Here is an 18,933-nt window from a genome sequence, read left to right as displayed (position 1 = left end):
AATCCCATGTAAGCCAGATGATTTATACAACCTTAATATACCTCCAGTCTTAACAAGCATTAGGGAGAAACTCAGAAGTTGGCAAAACTTACCGTTATCTATTTCTGGATGAATTGCCTTATTCAAGATAGTTCCCTAAGTTGCTCTATATTTTACAAAATACCGCAAAAATAATTTTAGAGAGGGACATTCAATTACTTAATAGTATGCTTAGAAGATTTATATGGCAGGACAAAGGACCTAGGATATCGTTGATCAAATTATCTCTTGCAAAGGATTATGGAGGCTTTGCATTGCCTGATATATGATTGTATAATCGTATATTTTTCTGGCACGCATAGTGGCAAACTGGATCTTCTCTAATAATTATGTCCTGAATAATGCACTTGAGGAAATATATGTGACCCATTTCTTCTACGAGCATTAATTCACTGTGAGCCAAAAAGGCTACCAGTTGATATTAAGAGACTCAAAACTTTTTTCAACCCATTAAAGGCTTGGTGGAAGATAGGAAACCTTCTATCAATAAATTGCAGGGTCTCCCAATATCTACCTCTCACTGGAAACCCAAAATTTCAAGCTTGTCTAAATTCAGCAGTATTTAAAAAATGACATACCCTAGGGCTGGATAGAATCGTGCATTTAATTGACCAAGAGAAAAAATGTGTTAAAACGTTTGAGGAACTTAAGAACGTTTTCAACCTCACTAACAAAGAGTTTTTTGCATACCTGCAGGTAAGACATTTTGCCTTAGAATTAATGAAGGAGGCAAATTGGTGCTGGGCCTCGGGTAACCTGGAAAGATGGCTTATTCTGGTTAAGAAAGAGTGCATGTCTATCACTCCCTGCTATCATCTTCTGGGATCTAGTAAGGGAACCTCTATTCTTGAGAAAAAACACTTCTGAATGGAATCTGATGCTACCACAGAATAACATTGACTCCAAATGTATACAAGCATCTGTTCATAAAGTATCACAGGCCACTCTTTCAGCTACTTGGAGAGAAGCACATTTTAAACTCCTACACAAATTCTATTTTACTCCTGAAAAAGGCCATAAGTTTCGAAACACAAATTTCAATAAATGCCCCAAATGTGCTCTCATAGCTGCAGATCTTGTGCATATGCTATGGAATTGTCCAAGGATTAGACATTTTTGGTGGAAATTAGAATTCTGGCTGAACTCATCACTTAAGATCTCCCCTCTGGTACTATCACCGATTCAGGTTCTATTCTGCTTAAAAAACCATGAGGAACTTCAACCCAGCGAAAAATTAATAATTATATCTCTCCTGGCAGCTAGGCACTTAATCTTTAAAAAATGGAAAACAAGAGAGACTCCAAGTATCTCAGAGATTAAAAATTATCTTAAGAAGCAATGTATACTAGAAAAACAAGACACCAATATAGATAATGAATCAGATATTAGATAATTCTTCAACAAATGGGCAGCATTTATTAAGTCACTCCCAACCACGGAGATTGACTATATAATATTTCCGTTCAAGAACTCAGAGCTGGTACTTCTGGGTATATGGTAACTACCAATAGGGTCTGTTAATGAGAAAGAATAGATTTACGACGCTTAATCCCCCCTTCCCCTTTTTTTTTTTTTTGGGTTACTTTGCTTATGGGTAGAGGGTATTATAGGAAATAAAATGACTCAGCAGTATAAAATAGAAATCCAAGGTCTTTTTTGTTAACTATTTATACTAGTCAAGCTGTGATTTAAACTATGTTAATGTTACATTATGTTCTGTTTTTCATTACTGGCCTTGTATGGCGCAAACTGTTTGTTTAAATTTCATCATGCTGGATAAAAAAGAAAATTTAAAAAAAAAAAAATTGCTTGCTCTATCTGAATCATGAAAGTTTCATTTTGACTTGAGTGTCCCTTTAACTATCCACTTGTAATACCGGGTTGTGCGCTATTCTTGCGCAAGGTCCTGCTCTAGCAAGTTCGCTCCACTTGTAATCTAACACTGTTGTTGGTTTTAACTAGAATACATTTAAAAGTGACAGATGTAGTTAATCAAACATACAGTATATTTAAATATGCAAATGAGGTAATGTGGTTTATATTTTTTCTAGTATCAAACCTGATCCAGAACAATGAAGAAAACGAAGATAATCCGCTGTGTTTTACAATGAACTTGAATGGACTCTTCTGCTTCTGGGAAAGCAGTATACAAAATGCATCATACAACTTTACCTACACAATAGAGTGAGTATTACTAGCAAAATAACACGTCAACAATATTTGTATTTGAAATTTGGGAGAAATGTCAGTAGTTTATAGAATAAAACAAAAATGTTAATTTTACCCACACATTTACCTATTAATAGTAAAACCACGGAAACTGATAAAACATTTTCCAGTGATATAGTATATATTTATATGAATTTTAGGAGATAAGAAGGCTCCCAAGAAAGACATGAAGTATATTCTTAACAAAAACAGATCTGGAAACCCCCCACAAGAGAAACTGTACAACTGATTATACCTCACAGCTATGAGATAAATACATTGCTTGTAGGTGGGAGTTTAAATCTAAAAATTAAATTGAGAATCCTCTGTCCTAATATGAGAAAATGTAATTGGTGCTGGTTTATATAAAATGAGTGCAAATTGCAAAGATTTATTTATCTGGGTCAGGTGTATAAAATGTCACATATCCCAAGCATAAAAAGTATTGTTTTCTAGTTTAAAAGTCCCATAAGAAGCTAAAACCAAAAGTGGGGAATAGTTTGAACAAACGGCTTTTTCTTAAAGGGACATAACAGTCAGAATTGAACTGCACATAGATGAATTACATCTTTGTATAGAAACATATTTGCAATATACAGGTATTGGCAAACATGTTTCTAATAAAAGCTCTCTGTTTTAGTGTTAACATTTGTCTCTGTACGTGCATGTGAAGCATTGCTAGATATTCTCAGTGCACCAGCATTGTAAATACTGCAGCTGCTCCGACTACCAGAAAGACTTGTATCACGTCAGCAATTGACAAACTGAGTCATTACAAACAGCTTAGGATCTCCTAGCAAGTGCTGCGTTTAAAATGCTGGTGCACAGTGCATACTGAAATACCCTTTTGAAACAGCTATAGTTTTTTTTACAAAAATGCTTCTATTCAAAGCTGAAGTTTATCCATATGGATTACAATTTTGGCTGGAATGTCCCTTTAATTATCAACAATCCTTCCTGCTCTAAAAATTCTAGAAAGGTGCTTCAGGAGTGTAAGAGAGAAGCCTGTGCCCTTGTGAGTGCTCCACAGAACAACCGAAAGTAACATAACTCCCAGAATTCCTCACGCATTTCATGAAAAAGGTTTCAATGTCCTGTTGCAGGATGACACAGACAGTAAAAATAGCTATAGGGCATATTCCATGCATTATATTGTAGAAAGACATGCTTAGAAAAGAAAAATATCACATTCACCTATCCTTTGGTAACATAGTGCCTCTTTTCTCTTTAGAAACCCAACAGAATGTAAGTTACGTACAGAAGTGGCCTCTGGTGACACCTGGTGGTACATCTGTGAATTTCCAGTCTCTGATCGAGTCTGTTTCACACCCATAAATGTCCTAGTGTTCAACAACAGTGATATATTGTACCAGAAGACCTTCTTTATGAATGAAATAGGTATAAAGCAGACATTTGTATCTGCCATTCAGGTACTCTCAGCATTATTCTCAAGCACAATACAAATAAAAGCTATCATCATATATTAGTTCATATACTCTTAAGGTGAAATAAAAGGGAGTTTAGAAAGTGTTCCAGATATGAGAGGCTGCATGGATGGATGAGTGAGAAGAGTTTGAGACATGTCAAAACATAGGGTATTTGCAGTAAATGAAATACAGTGCAGCTTTGATGATGGGTTTTGCATGTTTGAATTAGCACTTTAAAGTGATGAAACAGTTTCCCCTTTTTATAAACAGATCTGGAATGTTAGTGATATTTTAGCTGGAGTTTTATTAATCAGTTGTAATGAAGAAGCGCTTGCTTCAAATACCTAGAGCTCCTGCCACCCACTTCAAAAGTTTTTTTTTTTTTTGTGGGCTAATAGTTTAAATTTTTCTCCAATCGGTGCTCTAGCCATACGGCACACACATTTTTTTCTTTGCAGAGCGTCAATTGGAGAACAGTTCAAACTGTTAGCTTACAAAAAAAAAACTTTTAAAGTGGGTGGGGCAGACCGGGGGAGGGGGATTTTTTTTTCTGAGCTAGCGGTTTGAAGTGTTCTCCAATCAGCGCTGTAGCTACAAAAAACTAAAACTAATTTGGCCCTATGTTTTTTTTAATGTATACTTTGTTACTGTGCACACCCACCCACACACAAAAAAAGGTATAAAGTAAATAAAAAGTAAGTAAGTGTATCTTCATTACAACAGAGGAATTAAGTTCCAAAAATATGGCTAGCATTCCGGATCTGTTTATACAAAGAGGAACATTTACCATCACTTTAACCTCTTAAGGACATATGACGGAATTTTCCCGTCATAAAACAATTGAGCAAACTGAAAGCTGTGTCCTTAAAGGGTTAAAGTAATTCTACAGAACATTATGAGCTAGTGCAGTGCAGAGGTGCAGCACATGATAAACCTGAGTTGATGGAAATGAGGTGGGTGGTTCTTATACATAAAAAATAGCAATAGCAATAAATAGCAGCTTGCACTTGATCTTAGCTCCATTTTGTTTTAATTACCTATACAGTTTCTTTACACAGAGCATAATTTTAAAATACATTACTAATAAATTACAGGATTGGTTGAAACCATTGACTTAATCAGTGATGGCTAACCTTGGCACCCTAGATGTTTTGGAACTACATTTCCCATGATGCTTTAGAGAGCATAAGACCATCAGGTCCATAATCTTGCCAGACCTGAGAGCTTTTAGTCCTAATTAAATATTTGTCATCTATATGCTCAGTAAAAATGTATTTGTATATTTTGTATCCTATATTTTTCTTACAACCATTGGGAGTTTTGTTTTTGCTTTTTTGTAAACAAAATATTTTATATTTTTATTGTAAGATTATTAAAAAATAAAGTTTACTGGGTACACATTTTAAACATTTTTCATGTTAGAACTTTCTATAAGTCATTTTTTCAGTCAGACGGTGCTAGTTCGTGTGTGTAATATAGATAACATTGTGTTTACTCCCCGTGGGGTTATTTAAGAGTCTGCATGGATTGGCTAAAATGCAATTCTGTCAAAAGAACTGAGATGAGGGGGCTGTCAGAAGATGCTTAGATATAAGGTAATTACAGAAGTATAAAGTATATTAATATAACTGTGTTGGTTATGCAACACTGGCAAATAGGTAATAAAGGGATTATCTATCTTTTTTAAATAATACAAATTTTCAAGTACACTTTCCCTTTAACGGAAAGTAATTTATAGTTTTCATATATGTAAATTTAAGGGACATGAAACCGAAAAAAATTCTTTCATGATTCAGACAGAATATAAAATTTTAAAAAGTTTACAATTTACTTCTATTTTCAAATTCGTTCTCATGGTATTCTTTGTTGGATACCTAGGTAGGTAGTGTGGATTTTTCTTGACCACTACATGACAGGAAACACTGCTGCCATCTAGTGTGGTTGCAAGTGTATAACATTCTTGCAAAACAAGTAGGTGCAATACAGAGAGAGAATGGGTGTACGATTGAATGGAATCTAGTCCTGCAGAGCTTACACTGTAGCATAGAGAGGGGAACACGTACAAGATAGTGAGAGGAACTAAACTGTTTCTTTAACAGTATTAAATGACCCCCCCACAAATCTGACCGTGGAAGAAACGCAAAGGCCATGGAATCTACGGTTAAGCTGGGATGTTCTGGATAAATCTGAAAACGTGCATGAGGTCAGCTACTCTACAGAAGAATCTGGCATAGAAAAGGTAAACAGATATAGAACATATACTCAACAGCATTATGCAGCACAGGAGTGATCTTGCTAATGGTATGGGGCGATGTATTGGCACCTCCATAACAAATAAATATTTTTTATTTAGTTCAAAATGAATGTTTGCTGAATATTTCATTTTTTTGCATAGAATGTCCATTTTTCAAGAATCTAATTTTAACATATGAAAATATTTAATATTTAAATATTAAAGGGAAATGAAACCCCAAAAATGTATTTTGCGATTCAAACAGAGCATACAATTTTATCAAAGTTTCTTATTTGTTTATATTATCAAATTTGCTTCGTTCCCATGACATATTTTTTTTAAGAGATACCTAGGTAGTATTTGGAGATGTACATGGCAGGAAATTGTGCTGTCGTCTAGTGCTCTTGCAAATGTATAACATTCTTGCATAAATGCTGCCAAAAAGTGCTCCAGAAACGTGCACGCCCCTGAGTTTATGCCCCTGCTTTTGAACAAAAGATACCAAGAGCCCGAAGAAAATTTGATAAAAAATCTGTAAATTTGTTAACTTTTTAAAACGGCAAACTTTGTATGAATCATAAAATGAACATTTTGAGTTTCATCTTTCTTTAACATTTGAATGTTGATGTTTATAGACTTCATTTTAAGCCCATAGTAATCAATAATCAAAGCATCTCAATGGCCCAATCAATTTTCAAATGTTAACAACAGTTATAAAGAAGCATTAGAATAGTAAATATATATATATTATATAGTGTAGCATGTTATTTATAAATGAACTCTGTGCATAATTGTATTATTATTATTACTGTACAGCTATTATAGGCTGCATACTGAGCATTATTGTATTTCTAGTACGCACGTGTGGACAGAAAGAAGACGGAATTTCTCCTCACAAAGCTCAGACCATTCACTCAGTATACATTCAGAGTAAGAACCAAAGCAGACTATGTCTATAAAGGCTACTGGAGTGACTGGAGCAAACCCATCACCCGAGAGACAACAAATGGTGAGAGGCCCCTATCAAATAATATACAGAGGGAGCATTGGTGATTAAGTAAGAAATTAATTGGGTTTACGCCCTGGGCTGGGTGCAAGTCCAATAGAGATAGATCACATATAAATATCAACACAACACACAGGACAATTCAGTTACATAACTTGGCTAAATGGTGATAGGCCCTGGTGCTATGTGAAGGCCTTTTCTTAAAGGGACAGTCAAGTCCAAAAAAACCTTTCATGATTTAAATAGGGCATGTAATTTTAAACAACTTCCCAATTTACTTTTATCACTTATTTTGCTTTGTTCTCTTGGTATTCTTAGTTGAAAGCTAAACCTAGGAGGTTCATATGCTAATTTCTTAGACCTTGAAGACTGCCTCTAATCTGAATGCATTTTGACCACTAGAGGGCATTAGTTCATGTGTTTCATATAGATAACATTGAGCTCATGCACGTGAAGTGACCTAGGAGTGAGCACTGATTGGCTAAAATGCAAGTCTGTTAAAAGAACTGAAATAAGGGGGCAGTTAGCAGAAGCTTAGCTACAAGGTAATTACAGAGGTAAAAACGTGTATTATAACTGTGTTGGTTATGCAAAACTGGGGAATGGGTAAAAAAGGGATTATCTTTCTTTTTAAACAACAAAAATTCTGGTGTTGACTGTCCCTTTAACTGGTTCCCTAACACACATGCTTGCTCACAAACAAACACACTGAAATGCAAACAAGCTCACAGATATTTAATATCATCCCTGGACATACAAAACATGGAAGTGGACTGCATTCTTAAAGGAACATGAAACCCAAAATGTTTCTTTCATGATTTAGGTAGAACATACAATTTTAAACAACTTTTCAGTTTACTTCGATTTTCAAATGTCATTCATTCTCTTGGTATCTTTTGTTGAAGTTGCTGCAATGCACTACTGGTTTCTAGCTGAACACATAGGTGAGTCAATAGCAATCGGTATAAATATGCAGCCACCAATCTAGAACCTACTTTATTTGCTGTTCCTGAGCTTTCCTAGATAAACCTTTCAGCAAAGGATAACAAGAGAATGAAGCAAATTAAATAGAAGTAAATTGGAAAGATGTTTCAAATTGTATGCTGTCTAAATCATCAATGTCTAAATATGACTTTACTGTCCCTTTTAACTAGAGTGGTAACACATCCCATGTCACTGGCAAAACTCACAGCTCTGGGTGCTCACTTGGCACTCTCACAAAACTGGGTACAAAGTCTAGTAGGGATAGATCACACATAAATATTTAACAGAACTAACAGGATAGCAAGCAATCACTTGGATAAATACATTAAATGAAGAGTTAGTTACAGCATTTGGCACTTGTGCTAAACACAATTTGGCTAAATGCTGAACCTAACTTAATTTTATGAGAGGTTTGTAATGCTAGCTCTTGGGTTAGATGTGAGTTTAAGGGATAGTATAGTCAAGAATAAACTATCATGACTCAGATAGAGCAGGCAATTTTAAGCAACTTTCTAATTTACTCCTTTTATCAAATTTTCTTCATTCTCTTGGTATCTTTATTTTAAAAAGCTGAAATGTAAGCTTAGAAGCCAGGCTATTTTTGGTTCAGCACCTGGGTAGTGCTTGCTGATTGGTGTTTAAATGTAGCCATCAAATCAGCAAGCGCTACCCAGGTGCTAAACCAAAAATGGGCCAGCTCCTAAGCTTACTTTGCAGCTTTTTAAAATAAAGATACCAAGAGAACAAAGAGAAAAAAAAAGTATAAAAGGAATAAATTAGAAAGTTTCTTAAAATTGCATGCTCTATCTGAATCATGAAAGTTTATTTTTGACTAAACTACCCCTTTAAACAAGAAAGCATCTTAATTTTAGATTATTTTATGGGGCCCCTCTAGGCCCTGGAATAATATATGCGAAAGATACTAACAAAAATCTCTCTTTAATAGATATGGATGCATTCTACATTCCACTGATTATCATTGCCGTTGTGCTCCCAATCCTAGCAATATTGATAGCAGTTATGTTGTGGCGGGGCAAGTAAGTGACCCAATAAAATGACATTTCCAATTTTATTTTTTTTTAGTAAAAAAACGAAATACTAAGTGCCTCCTCTTTCTCCCCACAGGTTACTAAAACATAAGTTTTGGCCAGAGGTGCCCACACCAGATAGTCTCTTTCAGGGACTCTTTACAACACATAAAGGAAATTTTAAGGTACATATTTTTTGCATAACAGATCTTAACCAAAAAGCTTTGGTCCGACCACTCAACTTACCCTTTCTCTTTTTCTGTAGCTGTGGCTTGGCCAGGCTGACTCCTACCTAGTATGGGTATCCAGGCACCTCATGCAAGAGGATCCCTCTGCTTCTCTTGAAATCATGTCTGAAATCTTGCCTACCCCTACGTTGCCTTGCTCTCCTACTCAACTGGCTTTAAAGGATAACTATGTGGCTCTAGATAAGAATCTCATTCCCCACTTCCCAGCATGGGCTGAGTTTCCAAGAAATGATGTACCAAGGACTATAAATTGTTCAGAGGATTCTAGGTGGGAAAAGGCTCCAATGGTGGAACCCATGCAAGAAGGATTTACCTGTGTGGAGGGTTCAGGGACAGAGGCCAGCCTTGAGGAGATCCTAACAGCTCAAAATGATTTTGAAGGGTCCTCAGTGAGCGAGCCAATGCGGATAAGAATTTTAAGAGATGAATCCTTGAGTTCAGATGAAGGAAGGCACAGTTTAGCCTCCAGCTTTGAGTACACTGTTGTGGAAACCTGCGATGGACTTCTTTCCACAAAACCACGCCCCATTCTCCCTCGAATCCCTCTGAATTACAGCTACTGCCTAATGTCTGACTCTAAAAAACAAATTCTCCCAACTTCCCATAATTACCAAAACAGCCCTTGTACCCATCCTTCACAACCAATATACTCACATTGCTGACAAGGTGATGGGTAAAGAAAACAAATACACCACAAACAAAGACAGGACAACTGACTGTCAGAAAGTCAAAGAGAGCAGTAGACAACAAGGAACGGTGGGAAGGAATGGTTAATACCAGTACATCATGTATAGATTGATGCAGTATTGAGTTGCCACGTCTCAATATCACATCAAAAGAGTATAACAGTCACCACATTTCCTTTGTTTTTGTCCGAAAATGGGTCCAAAGAACACAGTGAAAAGTATTTTCACTGTGTTCCTTGGACCCATTTTGCAACAAAAATAAAAGGTCCCATTCTGAGGAAATTTGGTGGCTGGTTATATTTTTTTGATATGACATTCCACTTTGAAAATCATGAGTTGAAGGAGGACAGAATTAATTGATTCATTTTCTTACTGTTAAATCAGTTTTAATTCTTTGTCTACAAGACGGATGTGAAATGCATGAACATTTGGAAACTAGATCTTCAGATTGAACTCTAAATATATGTGAAGTTTTGAGATATTTGGGTTGTACATAAAAGAACATTTTTATACTGCACAAGCTGCAAACTGCCATGTACATAAGTGTGTATATTTATGAATATTAAATGTGGTATTTTTTTTTTTTTATGTCAGAACTTCTGGTTAAAGGCAACTATACAAACTGTAATCTAGCAAACATATGTAAAAATGTATGTCGTTACCATAATATTGTAGAGTTATTTTGCAGCTTTGGTTAGTTAGTAGCTTTGGTTTACATCTAAGGGCTAGATCACATACCAGCTTTTAACTTTAAAGTGATTGTAAAGTTTAATGAATAAATGCCCGGTATCTAAAAATACTCTTAAAAACATTTCATTTATGAAACTTTACACAGACGCTTATTTTTTTAAATACTTAGCTTTGCGTTATGGCTAAACATAATGCCGATGCTCCGCCCACATCTCCTGCTTTAGCAGATTGATGGCGAATCTGACTTCCTCCAATCAGTGTGTGCCTCCCTTTGGTGTCCAGCTTGTAGGGCACGCAACAATTGGAGGAAGCCGGATCGTCATCGATCTGCTAATAAAAGCAGGCGCTGCAGGCGGAGGGTCTTTGTAAAGTTTAATGAGATTATTTTTAGATACCGGGCACTTATTTATTAAACTTTACAATCACTTTAAGGTTTATTGAAGTCAAGAACTAAACTCTAATAATTAACTCAAAATTAAAAAAAACATTTGATGGTTTAGATATAGCATCTAATTTTAAACAACTTTCCAATTCACGTCTTTCATCAAATTTGCTTTGTACTCTTGGTATCCTTTGTTGAATAGAATACCTAAGTAGGCTCAGGAACACCAATGCATTACTGGAAGATGTAGGTGATTGGTGGCTATATGCATATATGTCTCTTCTCATATATAAAATATATTTTCAGATATGTTCAGCTAGCTCCCAGTAATACACTGCTGCGTTAGAACAGACTAACTAAAAATCTTATGCAGCGGTAAACACATAGTTCTTTGAAAACAATAGTGCAAAAAAAAAAATACTAAAAGAGAGGAAGTAAATGTAATAAAAGAAGCTATTTTGATTTTTTTTATTTAACACATTCTGAATTGAGGAAATTTAATTTTGACATCTGTCACTTTAAATGGTTTCAACAAGAAAAATCTTCACCGACTTTAAAAAAGATTTTTGTTGTAACTACCAGGTATTAAAAAGGTACAGTATACACCTTGGTATTTCTATATAAAATGTTTAGTTAGGTGTAAAATAAGAATTTTGCTATTATTTATTTTGCCCCTTTTCATGTAATTTAGCTATTAAAAGCACCCTGCTGACCGCTCAAGTTTAACTCTGCTACATATCTGTCCCTAAACAGAAACTAGTGCAATCAATTAAACAGTGAATTACTATAATCTAAATAAACCAACAACAAAAGTGAAAACACAATGTGCACAAATGTGTTAATTAGCAATATAGTCTTAGTGTCGTTAACCTTCAATAGGGAATAAAGTTTTCTCTTCAAAACTGTTCTTCCTCCAGAATTACCTCAAAGAAATCATGAATTGATAGTGAAGTTCTGTCATCAACAGGGTATAACACATGAAAGAACGTTACTCGCACTTTACAGAGCTATAACAAAGCTCCTAGTATATGTGCATGTTACATCCACCACTGTAACTTTAAGCAGGAAATAAATGAAGGATCTGGTTAAAAAAAGATTTTCTAAAAATCATTAAAATGTAGGACATGTTTTAATAAGTATTTTTAACCGGATCCTTTTGTTTGATTCCTGTTTGAAGTTACAGGGGGTACCCATGTGCATATACTAGGAGCTTAGTTAAAGCTCCACAGAGTGCAACATTCTTTCCTGCGTTATTCCCTGTTGTTAACAGAACTTCACTGTCAATTCTCCATTTCTTTGAGGTCAATCTGGAGGAAGGACAATCTTAAAGGGACAGTATACACTCATTTTCATATAACTGCATGTAATAGACACTACTATAAAGAATAAGATGCACAGATACTGATATAAAAATCCAGTATAAAACTGTTTAAAAACTTACTTAGAAGCTGTCAGTTTAGCTCTGTTGAAAAGGTAGCTGGAAAGCCCAGTGCAAGTGGGAAATAAGACACCCCCCTCCCCCTTCTTTTGCATATGAAAAGACCCTTTACACAAACAGGAGCAAGCTGGAGAAGGTAGCTGACAGTATTCACATAAAACTTTGGGGCTTGGTTAGGAGTCTGAAAATCAGAGCAATGTTATTTAAAAATAAATAAAACTATGCATTTATTTAAAAAAAAAACTTTATGGGCTATATAAATAGATCATCTACAAAACATTTATGCAGATAAAAAATGAGTGTATAATGTCCCTTTAAAGAGAAAACGTTCCCCGTTAAGGGTTAGCACAAGGACTGTATCCTTTATTAACATACCTGACCCTAATTGGCTTTAACTTCATAACAACTGCAACACAATGCATTTTATACTCATGGGCGGAACTACCATTGGTGCAGCGGCACCTGGGCCTAAGTGCTGGGGGGGCCATAGCAGCCAGTCTATACATAGGAATGTGCCTATGTGGTAATTATCTGTGTACTGATACTCATCATTATACTGCACAGCATACTCATCAGTGTAAAGATACACAATACTAAAAATCATTATACGGAGAAGAATGTATATTATTATTGTGTACTGAGTTACTCTTGAGAGGCCCAAAAATATTTTAGCAGCAGGGCCCTCTGTTAAAGGGACAGTACACTGTAAAATTGTTTATCCATTAATGTATTTTAAATAACTTGTTATACCAACTGCAGAGTATAAAATATTTGAGAAATTGCATTTTCATGCTTATTTGTGTATATAAAGTAGCTGATTTTGTGCTTTGAAACCACAGCCTATTACAATGGGTTTAACGTAAAGGTGATATCAGATCTCATTATGTTCTAAGTTTGTGTAAACAGACTTGCTTCCTTATCTTTTATTTGTCTGGAACACCAAAGCTCAATACATAGAGAGAACAATGGAAAATTATCATTTTATTACTTAACTATCCTGCATCCCACTAAGAGTGTAATCTCTTCTGCTGGCTGTGTATACTTAGGCTATTCAATAGCCTATACTCCAGTATTAATTTGTTCAGTGTACATGGCGATACCACAGGCTAAATCAGCTATTTCATATGCTGAAATAGGAGTAAAGGAGCTACTTGTAACCAATTTAATACACTCTAGCAGGTTAAAAGGATCATTGGGAATAATTTAAAGGGGAGACATTTTTTAGGTGAACTGTCCCTTTAAGTAGGTTCGCTACTGTTTGTAGACTTGTTGTCTTTGGACTGTGGAGTTTAGTTATTGAAATATAATTGCAGTAAAATGTATATTTGTTAAAAAAAAACCATTAAGACTTGGGTGATAAGTTATTCTGTACCAGTGATGGTTAACCTGGGATGTTTCAAAACTACATTTCCCATGATGCTCAACTAGACTGCAGTGCCTAAGCATAATGGGAAATGAAGTTTCAAAACATCTGGGGTGTCATGGATAGCCATCACTGTTCTATACCAACACAATATATGCGTCTTGTAATTACAAGGTGTTTACTGTCCCTTTAATAAACTGGAATGTGATCTGGTCCTATATAAATTTTGTGTCACACCATCTAAATAACAACAATTACAAGAGCCATATAAAGTTACTGCTCATCGCTCTGCATTGCTTTTGTGCAACTTTGTCAGTTGTAAATATGAATTTGCAGCATGATATGGGAGCTTAGTTCTCAGATCATGCAAAGCCTAGCAGCGTTGTCATTTTATTAAAATAAAGAATTAGCTAACTCTGTGTTATCGTTTAAACTATAAAATATCTCACATTTAACTATTGATTTTCTAAATCAGTCTATCTATAGCTTTGTTTCATCAACATGCTTTTTGCTATCTGTATATCTATATTTTAAACCTAAAACTTATTGTGAAACATTTGGGGAAAAAAAATGTGTTTTTATACATTGTGCTTCAATAAAATATATTTTTATTATTTTGGGCTTTTTCTCTCTCTACATCTTTAGACTTAACAAAGAGAATATAATGTAATATCCCCATCGTAGGGAGCAGGAAAAGATATACCTCTCACACTAAATACATCCATTTTTGCAACCCATAACATACAACCTGCAATTTGAATAAACATTGTTGCCTTTGAAATAAGATATTAATATACAGCTTCAGTGTCTCTGTAATTGCCTAAGTGATCATCGAATAAAACTTAGCTTACTTTGTTTAACCCACAGAAAGTGGTTAAACACACAGATAAAGTTTAAACTTCACATCAGGAGGGTCAGCTGCAAGTAGCCCCCAGTCAGCAAAGGTTAAGTGCTTGTGGCTTCCAAGTGGAAAAGTCTCTATATGTTTAACAACTTTGCAGGGATTAAAAGCTTAAACACATAGTAAGCTAGGGTCAGTAATGTAATAACTACTTTAATTATTAATATTGTATGGCAATAACAGATGCCTAGTCCACACAAGACAATTTAAATGCAATTCTTGGAACAGTATATGAACCCATAAGGTAAGTAAGCAGTCTGATTCTGTCAGGTTACGTGCTTGTCTCTGCTTTCTGGTCATTGGGAGATAATGAGCTAATTCTTAAAGTCCCATCCAGCTCTGTATGTAAAATCCAATGTGAGATATAGGGCAGGAAGTGGACTCTAAATAATGTTTCAGGTATTTCTGTTGACTCTTCAGGACACAGCCTGCACTGGGTTGGGAAATACCTCTCTACAGCTGAGAATGCCCCCTCTGAGCCTTCAGAATGAGGTACAGCAGATACAATAATGCCACAGTTGAAGTGTGATGCACAGTCTAGGAGTAAAGCAGAAAGGAGAGCCCCGTCAGAGGGGCCACAACTGGACTGAAGGTACCGCTCCAATCCATCCAGCAAGATGAGCGAAGAAGAAGGACATGTAATGTGAAGGGATGAGAGGAGGAGGAGGAGTTCTTTAAGTGAGGAGGGATACAGAAAACGAATTTGCTGCAATGAAAGAGAAAAATATGTTAGATATTGCACCAAACAAAAACTACAGTATATAACAATAACTGTATTACCTTTATTATATCTACCACTCACTCAAAGTTCAATAAAAAGGGACATGAAACATAAAAATAATATTTCATTATTCAGATAGAGCATACAATTCTAAACAACTTTCCAATTTACTTCTACCGCCAAATTTGCTTCATTCTCTTGGAATTCTTTGTGGAAGGAGCAGCAATACACTACTGGGAGATAGCTGAACACATATGGTGAGCTGCTGACAAGAGGCACATATGTGCAGTCACAAATTGGGAGCTAGCTAACAGAAGTAAATTACATCACCTCCTTAATTACATCATCTTAGTGTAATCAGCTTGTAAGAGCAAAAGAATATGTATTATTAAAAAGGACATTTAATACTAAATACATTTTATAAGCATAATATTAAGGGGCGATTTATCAAGCTGAGGCAGGCAGGGGCGCACATACGCGCCCCTGTCTGCCACAGCTTGCCTCTGGCGGGCTAAATTCCCCTGGTGGAATTCAGCATTGCACACGAGCACTATTTTGCGCTCACGTGCAATCCCGCCCCCTGCCTACGCATAGCCAATCATGCGCGGGCAGGAGCTGTCAATCTCCCCGGTCCATGGAGATTGAATTTCGCCACTTTAGAGGTGACGAAAGGTTAGGAAAGCAGCGGTCTAATGACCATTGCTTGTTAAATACGGCGTGCAGGTTCTCTTCTGAGAACCTGCAGTCAAAGGGGCTCAAAGGCTGGCAAAAGCCTTTGATAAAGCGACCCCTAAGGATAGTTTCTGCCTCCCTCTATTTGTGGTGCCACAATGTGCAGAATCTCTCCTTCAGATACCTAGGTTTAAGGATGATGGAACCCCATAATTAGAGGGAGGTGCATGAAATGTATTTAGTGTCAACAGTCCCTTAAATTGCTTTAGCATTAGCTTCCTAAATACATGGAAAATGATTTATGGCACAATGAAACTACATTCAATGGCCAATTAAATAAATCACAATTCCTTGTATCAGTGACCACTTACACAATTACCTAATCAACCAATAAGTAAACTAGGTACATGTCTTGTCTCTCAGCTTCTTTAGATTACGATGTAACCAGTGACTGGGTGATACACAAGTATGCTGCCTTTAACTGGCTTATTGGTTGTATTCTCATTAGTCGTCACAAAAAAGCACCAGGAGCATAACTTTGACTTTAAAGAGACAGTAATGTTGATAATAGAAGTAAATTGCTTAAATTTGCTATCTAAACACTAGACACGTGCACTCTGCAATTTTTGTTTTCTAAACAAATACTGAATATGGGGGATAGCAAATCCAGATCTTTGTGTGTAGCACTGTCAAAAGAATAAATGTGGCTCAGAAAAGAGAAGAATGTTTATATTCTGCATTCGTTTAGAAAATGTAACTGCCGAATGCATTTACCTACTAAACAAATAAAGTACTGCTTGGGAGCTGCAGAGAACTGCTGGTTCCGAGTGGAAACTGCTGCTGAGCCAATCACCAGATATTTGTACAATTGGGCTGTGTGACTAGTGCTACTGATTGGGTAAGCATAAGTTTCTGATCTGGACCAACAATTCTCTACTGCTCCTGAGCAATGCTTTATCTATGCGTTCCCCCTTTTCAGTATTTACATAGATGTGCATTGTTGATAGTGATAACATTACATTTCTCAATAGTGTAACATACTACTTTTGATGCCGTAACTGGTTTAACATCAATATTAGGGTAGGATCTCCAAAACAGAGTGAGCTCACACATAGGCATATTCATAAATGGGGATGTACTAAAAGGAATGACAAGGGTGAATGTATGGGCATTCCATTTTGTCATTCACCCTTGTCATTCCTTTTAGTACATCCCTCATAAATGTCTTCATGCCATGCATTAAAGGGACAGTCAACATCAGAATAGTTGTTTAAAAAGATAATCCCTTAATTACCCATTCCCGAGTTTTGCATAACCAACACAGTTAAAATAATACACTGTTCACCTCTGTGATTACCTTGTATCTAAGCCTCTTCAAACTGCCCCCTTATTTCAGTTATTTTGCTAGACATGCATTTTAACCAATCAGTACTGACTCCTAATTAACTCCACTTGCGTTAGCTCAGTGTTATATATATGACACACATGAACTAACAACCTCTAGTGGTGAAAAACTGTCAAAATGCATTTAGATAAGAGGCAGCCTTCAAAGTCTAAGAAATTAGCATATAAGCCTACCTCGGTTTAGCATTCAACTAAGAATACAAAGGGAACAAAGCAATATTGGTGATAAAAGTTAATTGGAAAGTTGTTTAAAATTGCATTCTCTATCTGAATCATGAAAGTTTACTTTAAACTTGACTGTCCCTTTAATAATTAAGTAACTTATCAAGAATATGGGCTAAGTAAGATTTAAGTTATAGTTATATCAGCACTACTCCACTTGACCAGTCAACTCGCAAACCAGACACCTTCAGAATCAGCGGGTCCCGTGTAGCCCTTCCTCCACCAGGGAGCCTCTTCACAGGGTCCTTAGACAAGAAGATAACTGGCCCCTCTCCATCCTCTGCTGCTTGTACTGCAGCCAAAAACAAGAGTCCGCTCTTCCCTGAACCAGGTGGACCAATGAGCAGCAGAGAGGGCTTATGTGAGGCAGCAGTTTCCAAGGAAGATATACAAGGGGGCTTCATTAAACTATGGGTTATATGACAACCCCTGTCAGGCTCTTGAGGACAACTCGTCAATGAGACAGCTCCAGACTGGGGTTCTTTAGATACAACCAATTCAGAATGTGCCACCTGCACGGTGCTTGTTACATCACTGGGCTCCAACGAAGATTTCAGCTCCTGGAAGACCCTTAACAAGACTTGAGCCATGTGAGAACCATATGCAAAAGCATGATATTCTCTTGCCTTACTCAGGACTCCAAGCCACGCCCACGTAGTTTAACTGGCTAGTGAATCCGCTCTGTCTCTTCCTTGTATTCCTATTGGCTAAGTGAAATGGTTTCGTCATTGTCGCTCGCTGCTTTTTAATGGCTATCTCTTTACTCTGTGTTTACCTTGTCTTGCAGGCTAATTACTGTTTGACAATCAGGAAACGTAAACACGTTCCTTTCCTTTCACGTTTCAAATTGTGCTACAAACTACACTAGAGGGAGAGTGCAGAAACGTAGCGTTTTCATAAGGAGGCTTGGAACGCGGAAGTTGTGACTCGTGGTTTGCTGGGTCTTATTTTATTGTGTATGTGCAGTATATAATGTGTCGGATAGTAATGTAAGGGTTGGTTTTGTTTAAATTGTATTTTTTCTCTCTCTGTATTTTAGAAAAAAATAGCATTTAATAAATAATGCAATCAGGTAAATACCTCCTAATTAAATTGTAATATATTGCCCACTTTATTTTCGGTTTATGCAACTAATAGACTTGTAGACAATGTTTCCCAATATTTTTTTAAAAAATACAGCATGTTTGAGTTGAACAATCCAGTGCACGTGCAATAAATCAGAAATAGCATGCCATGCACATGCTTCAGTACACAGTGAACTGGGTCAATATCAGGACATAA

The 18,933-nt window shown here is 36.2% G+C and overlaps 2 protein-coding genes across 2 annotated transcripts in view; one reads left to right on the top strand and one right to left on the bottom strand.

The window, feature by feature from the left end:
• EPOR (erythropoietin receptor) overlaps nucleotides 1-14,346 on the top strand; it is a 59,813-nt gene extending 45,467 nt beyond the window's left edge. Inside the window, exons 2-8 of the mRNA XM_053717852.1 lie at nucleotides 2,091-2,223; nucleotides 3,479-3,645; nucleotides 5,774-5,913; nucleotides 6,763-6,916; nucleotides 8,844-8,934; nucleotides 9,023-9,110; nucleotides 9,191-14,346. Coding sequence (XP_053573827.1) covers nucleotides 2,091-2,223; nucleotides 3,479-3,645; nucleotides 5,774-5,913; nucleotides 6,763-6,916; nucleotides 8,844-8,934; nucleotides 9,023-9,110; nucleotides 9,191-9,835 — 1,418 coding nt within the window. The 3' untranslated portion in view covers nucleotides 9,836-14,346. The remainder of the gene's footprint in view (nucleotides 1-2,090; nucleotides 2,224-3,478; nucleotides 3,646-5,773; nucleotides 5,914-6,762; nucleotides 6,917-8,843; nucleotides 8,935-9,022; nucleotides 9,111-9,190) is intronic.
• On the bottom strand, nucleotides 14,324-18,284 carry SWSAP1 (SWIM-type zinc finger 7 associated protein 1). Its single transcript, XM_053717853.1, has 2 exons — nucleotides 17,838-18,284; nucleotides 14,324-15,339 (listed from the first exon to the last, which is right to left on the bottom strand). The coding sequence occupies exons 1-2, from the start codon at nucleotides 18,240-18,242 to the stop codon at nucleotides 14,905-14,907; spliced, it is 840 nt and encodes a 279-aa protein (XP_053573828.1). The 5' UTR covers nucleotides 18,243-18,284; the 3' UTR covers nucleotides 14,324-14,904.
• Between the last annotated feature and the right edge of the window lie 649 nt (nucleotides 18,285-18,933).

The sequence above is a fragment of the Bombina bombina genome, chromosome 6, assembly GCF_027579735.1.
Source record: "Bombina bombina isolate aBomBom1 chromosome 6, aBomBom1.pri, whole genome shotgun sequence".
In the NCBI taxonomy this organism is placed as follows: Eukaryota; Metazoa; Chordata; class Amphibia; order Anura; family Bombinatoridae; genus Bombina; species Bombina bombina.
The sequence above is the reverse complement of the archived record's forward strand: the minus strand, read 5'-3'. Positions and strand labels throughout refer to the sequence as shown.

What these genes read in the sequence shown, in the direction of transcription:
- SWSAP1 (XM_053717853.1), bottom strand. Translation starts at nt 18,242, where the DNA reads ATGGCTCAAGTCTTGTTAAGGGTCTTCCAGGAGCTGAAATCTTCGTTG. An exon ending in GGGACCCGCTGATTCTGAAG is followed by an intron (nt 15,340 to 17,837) that starts GTGTCTGGTTTG and finishes CTTTCATTGCAG; the next exon opens with CAAATTCGTTTTCTGTATCC.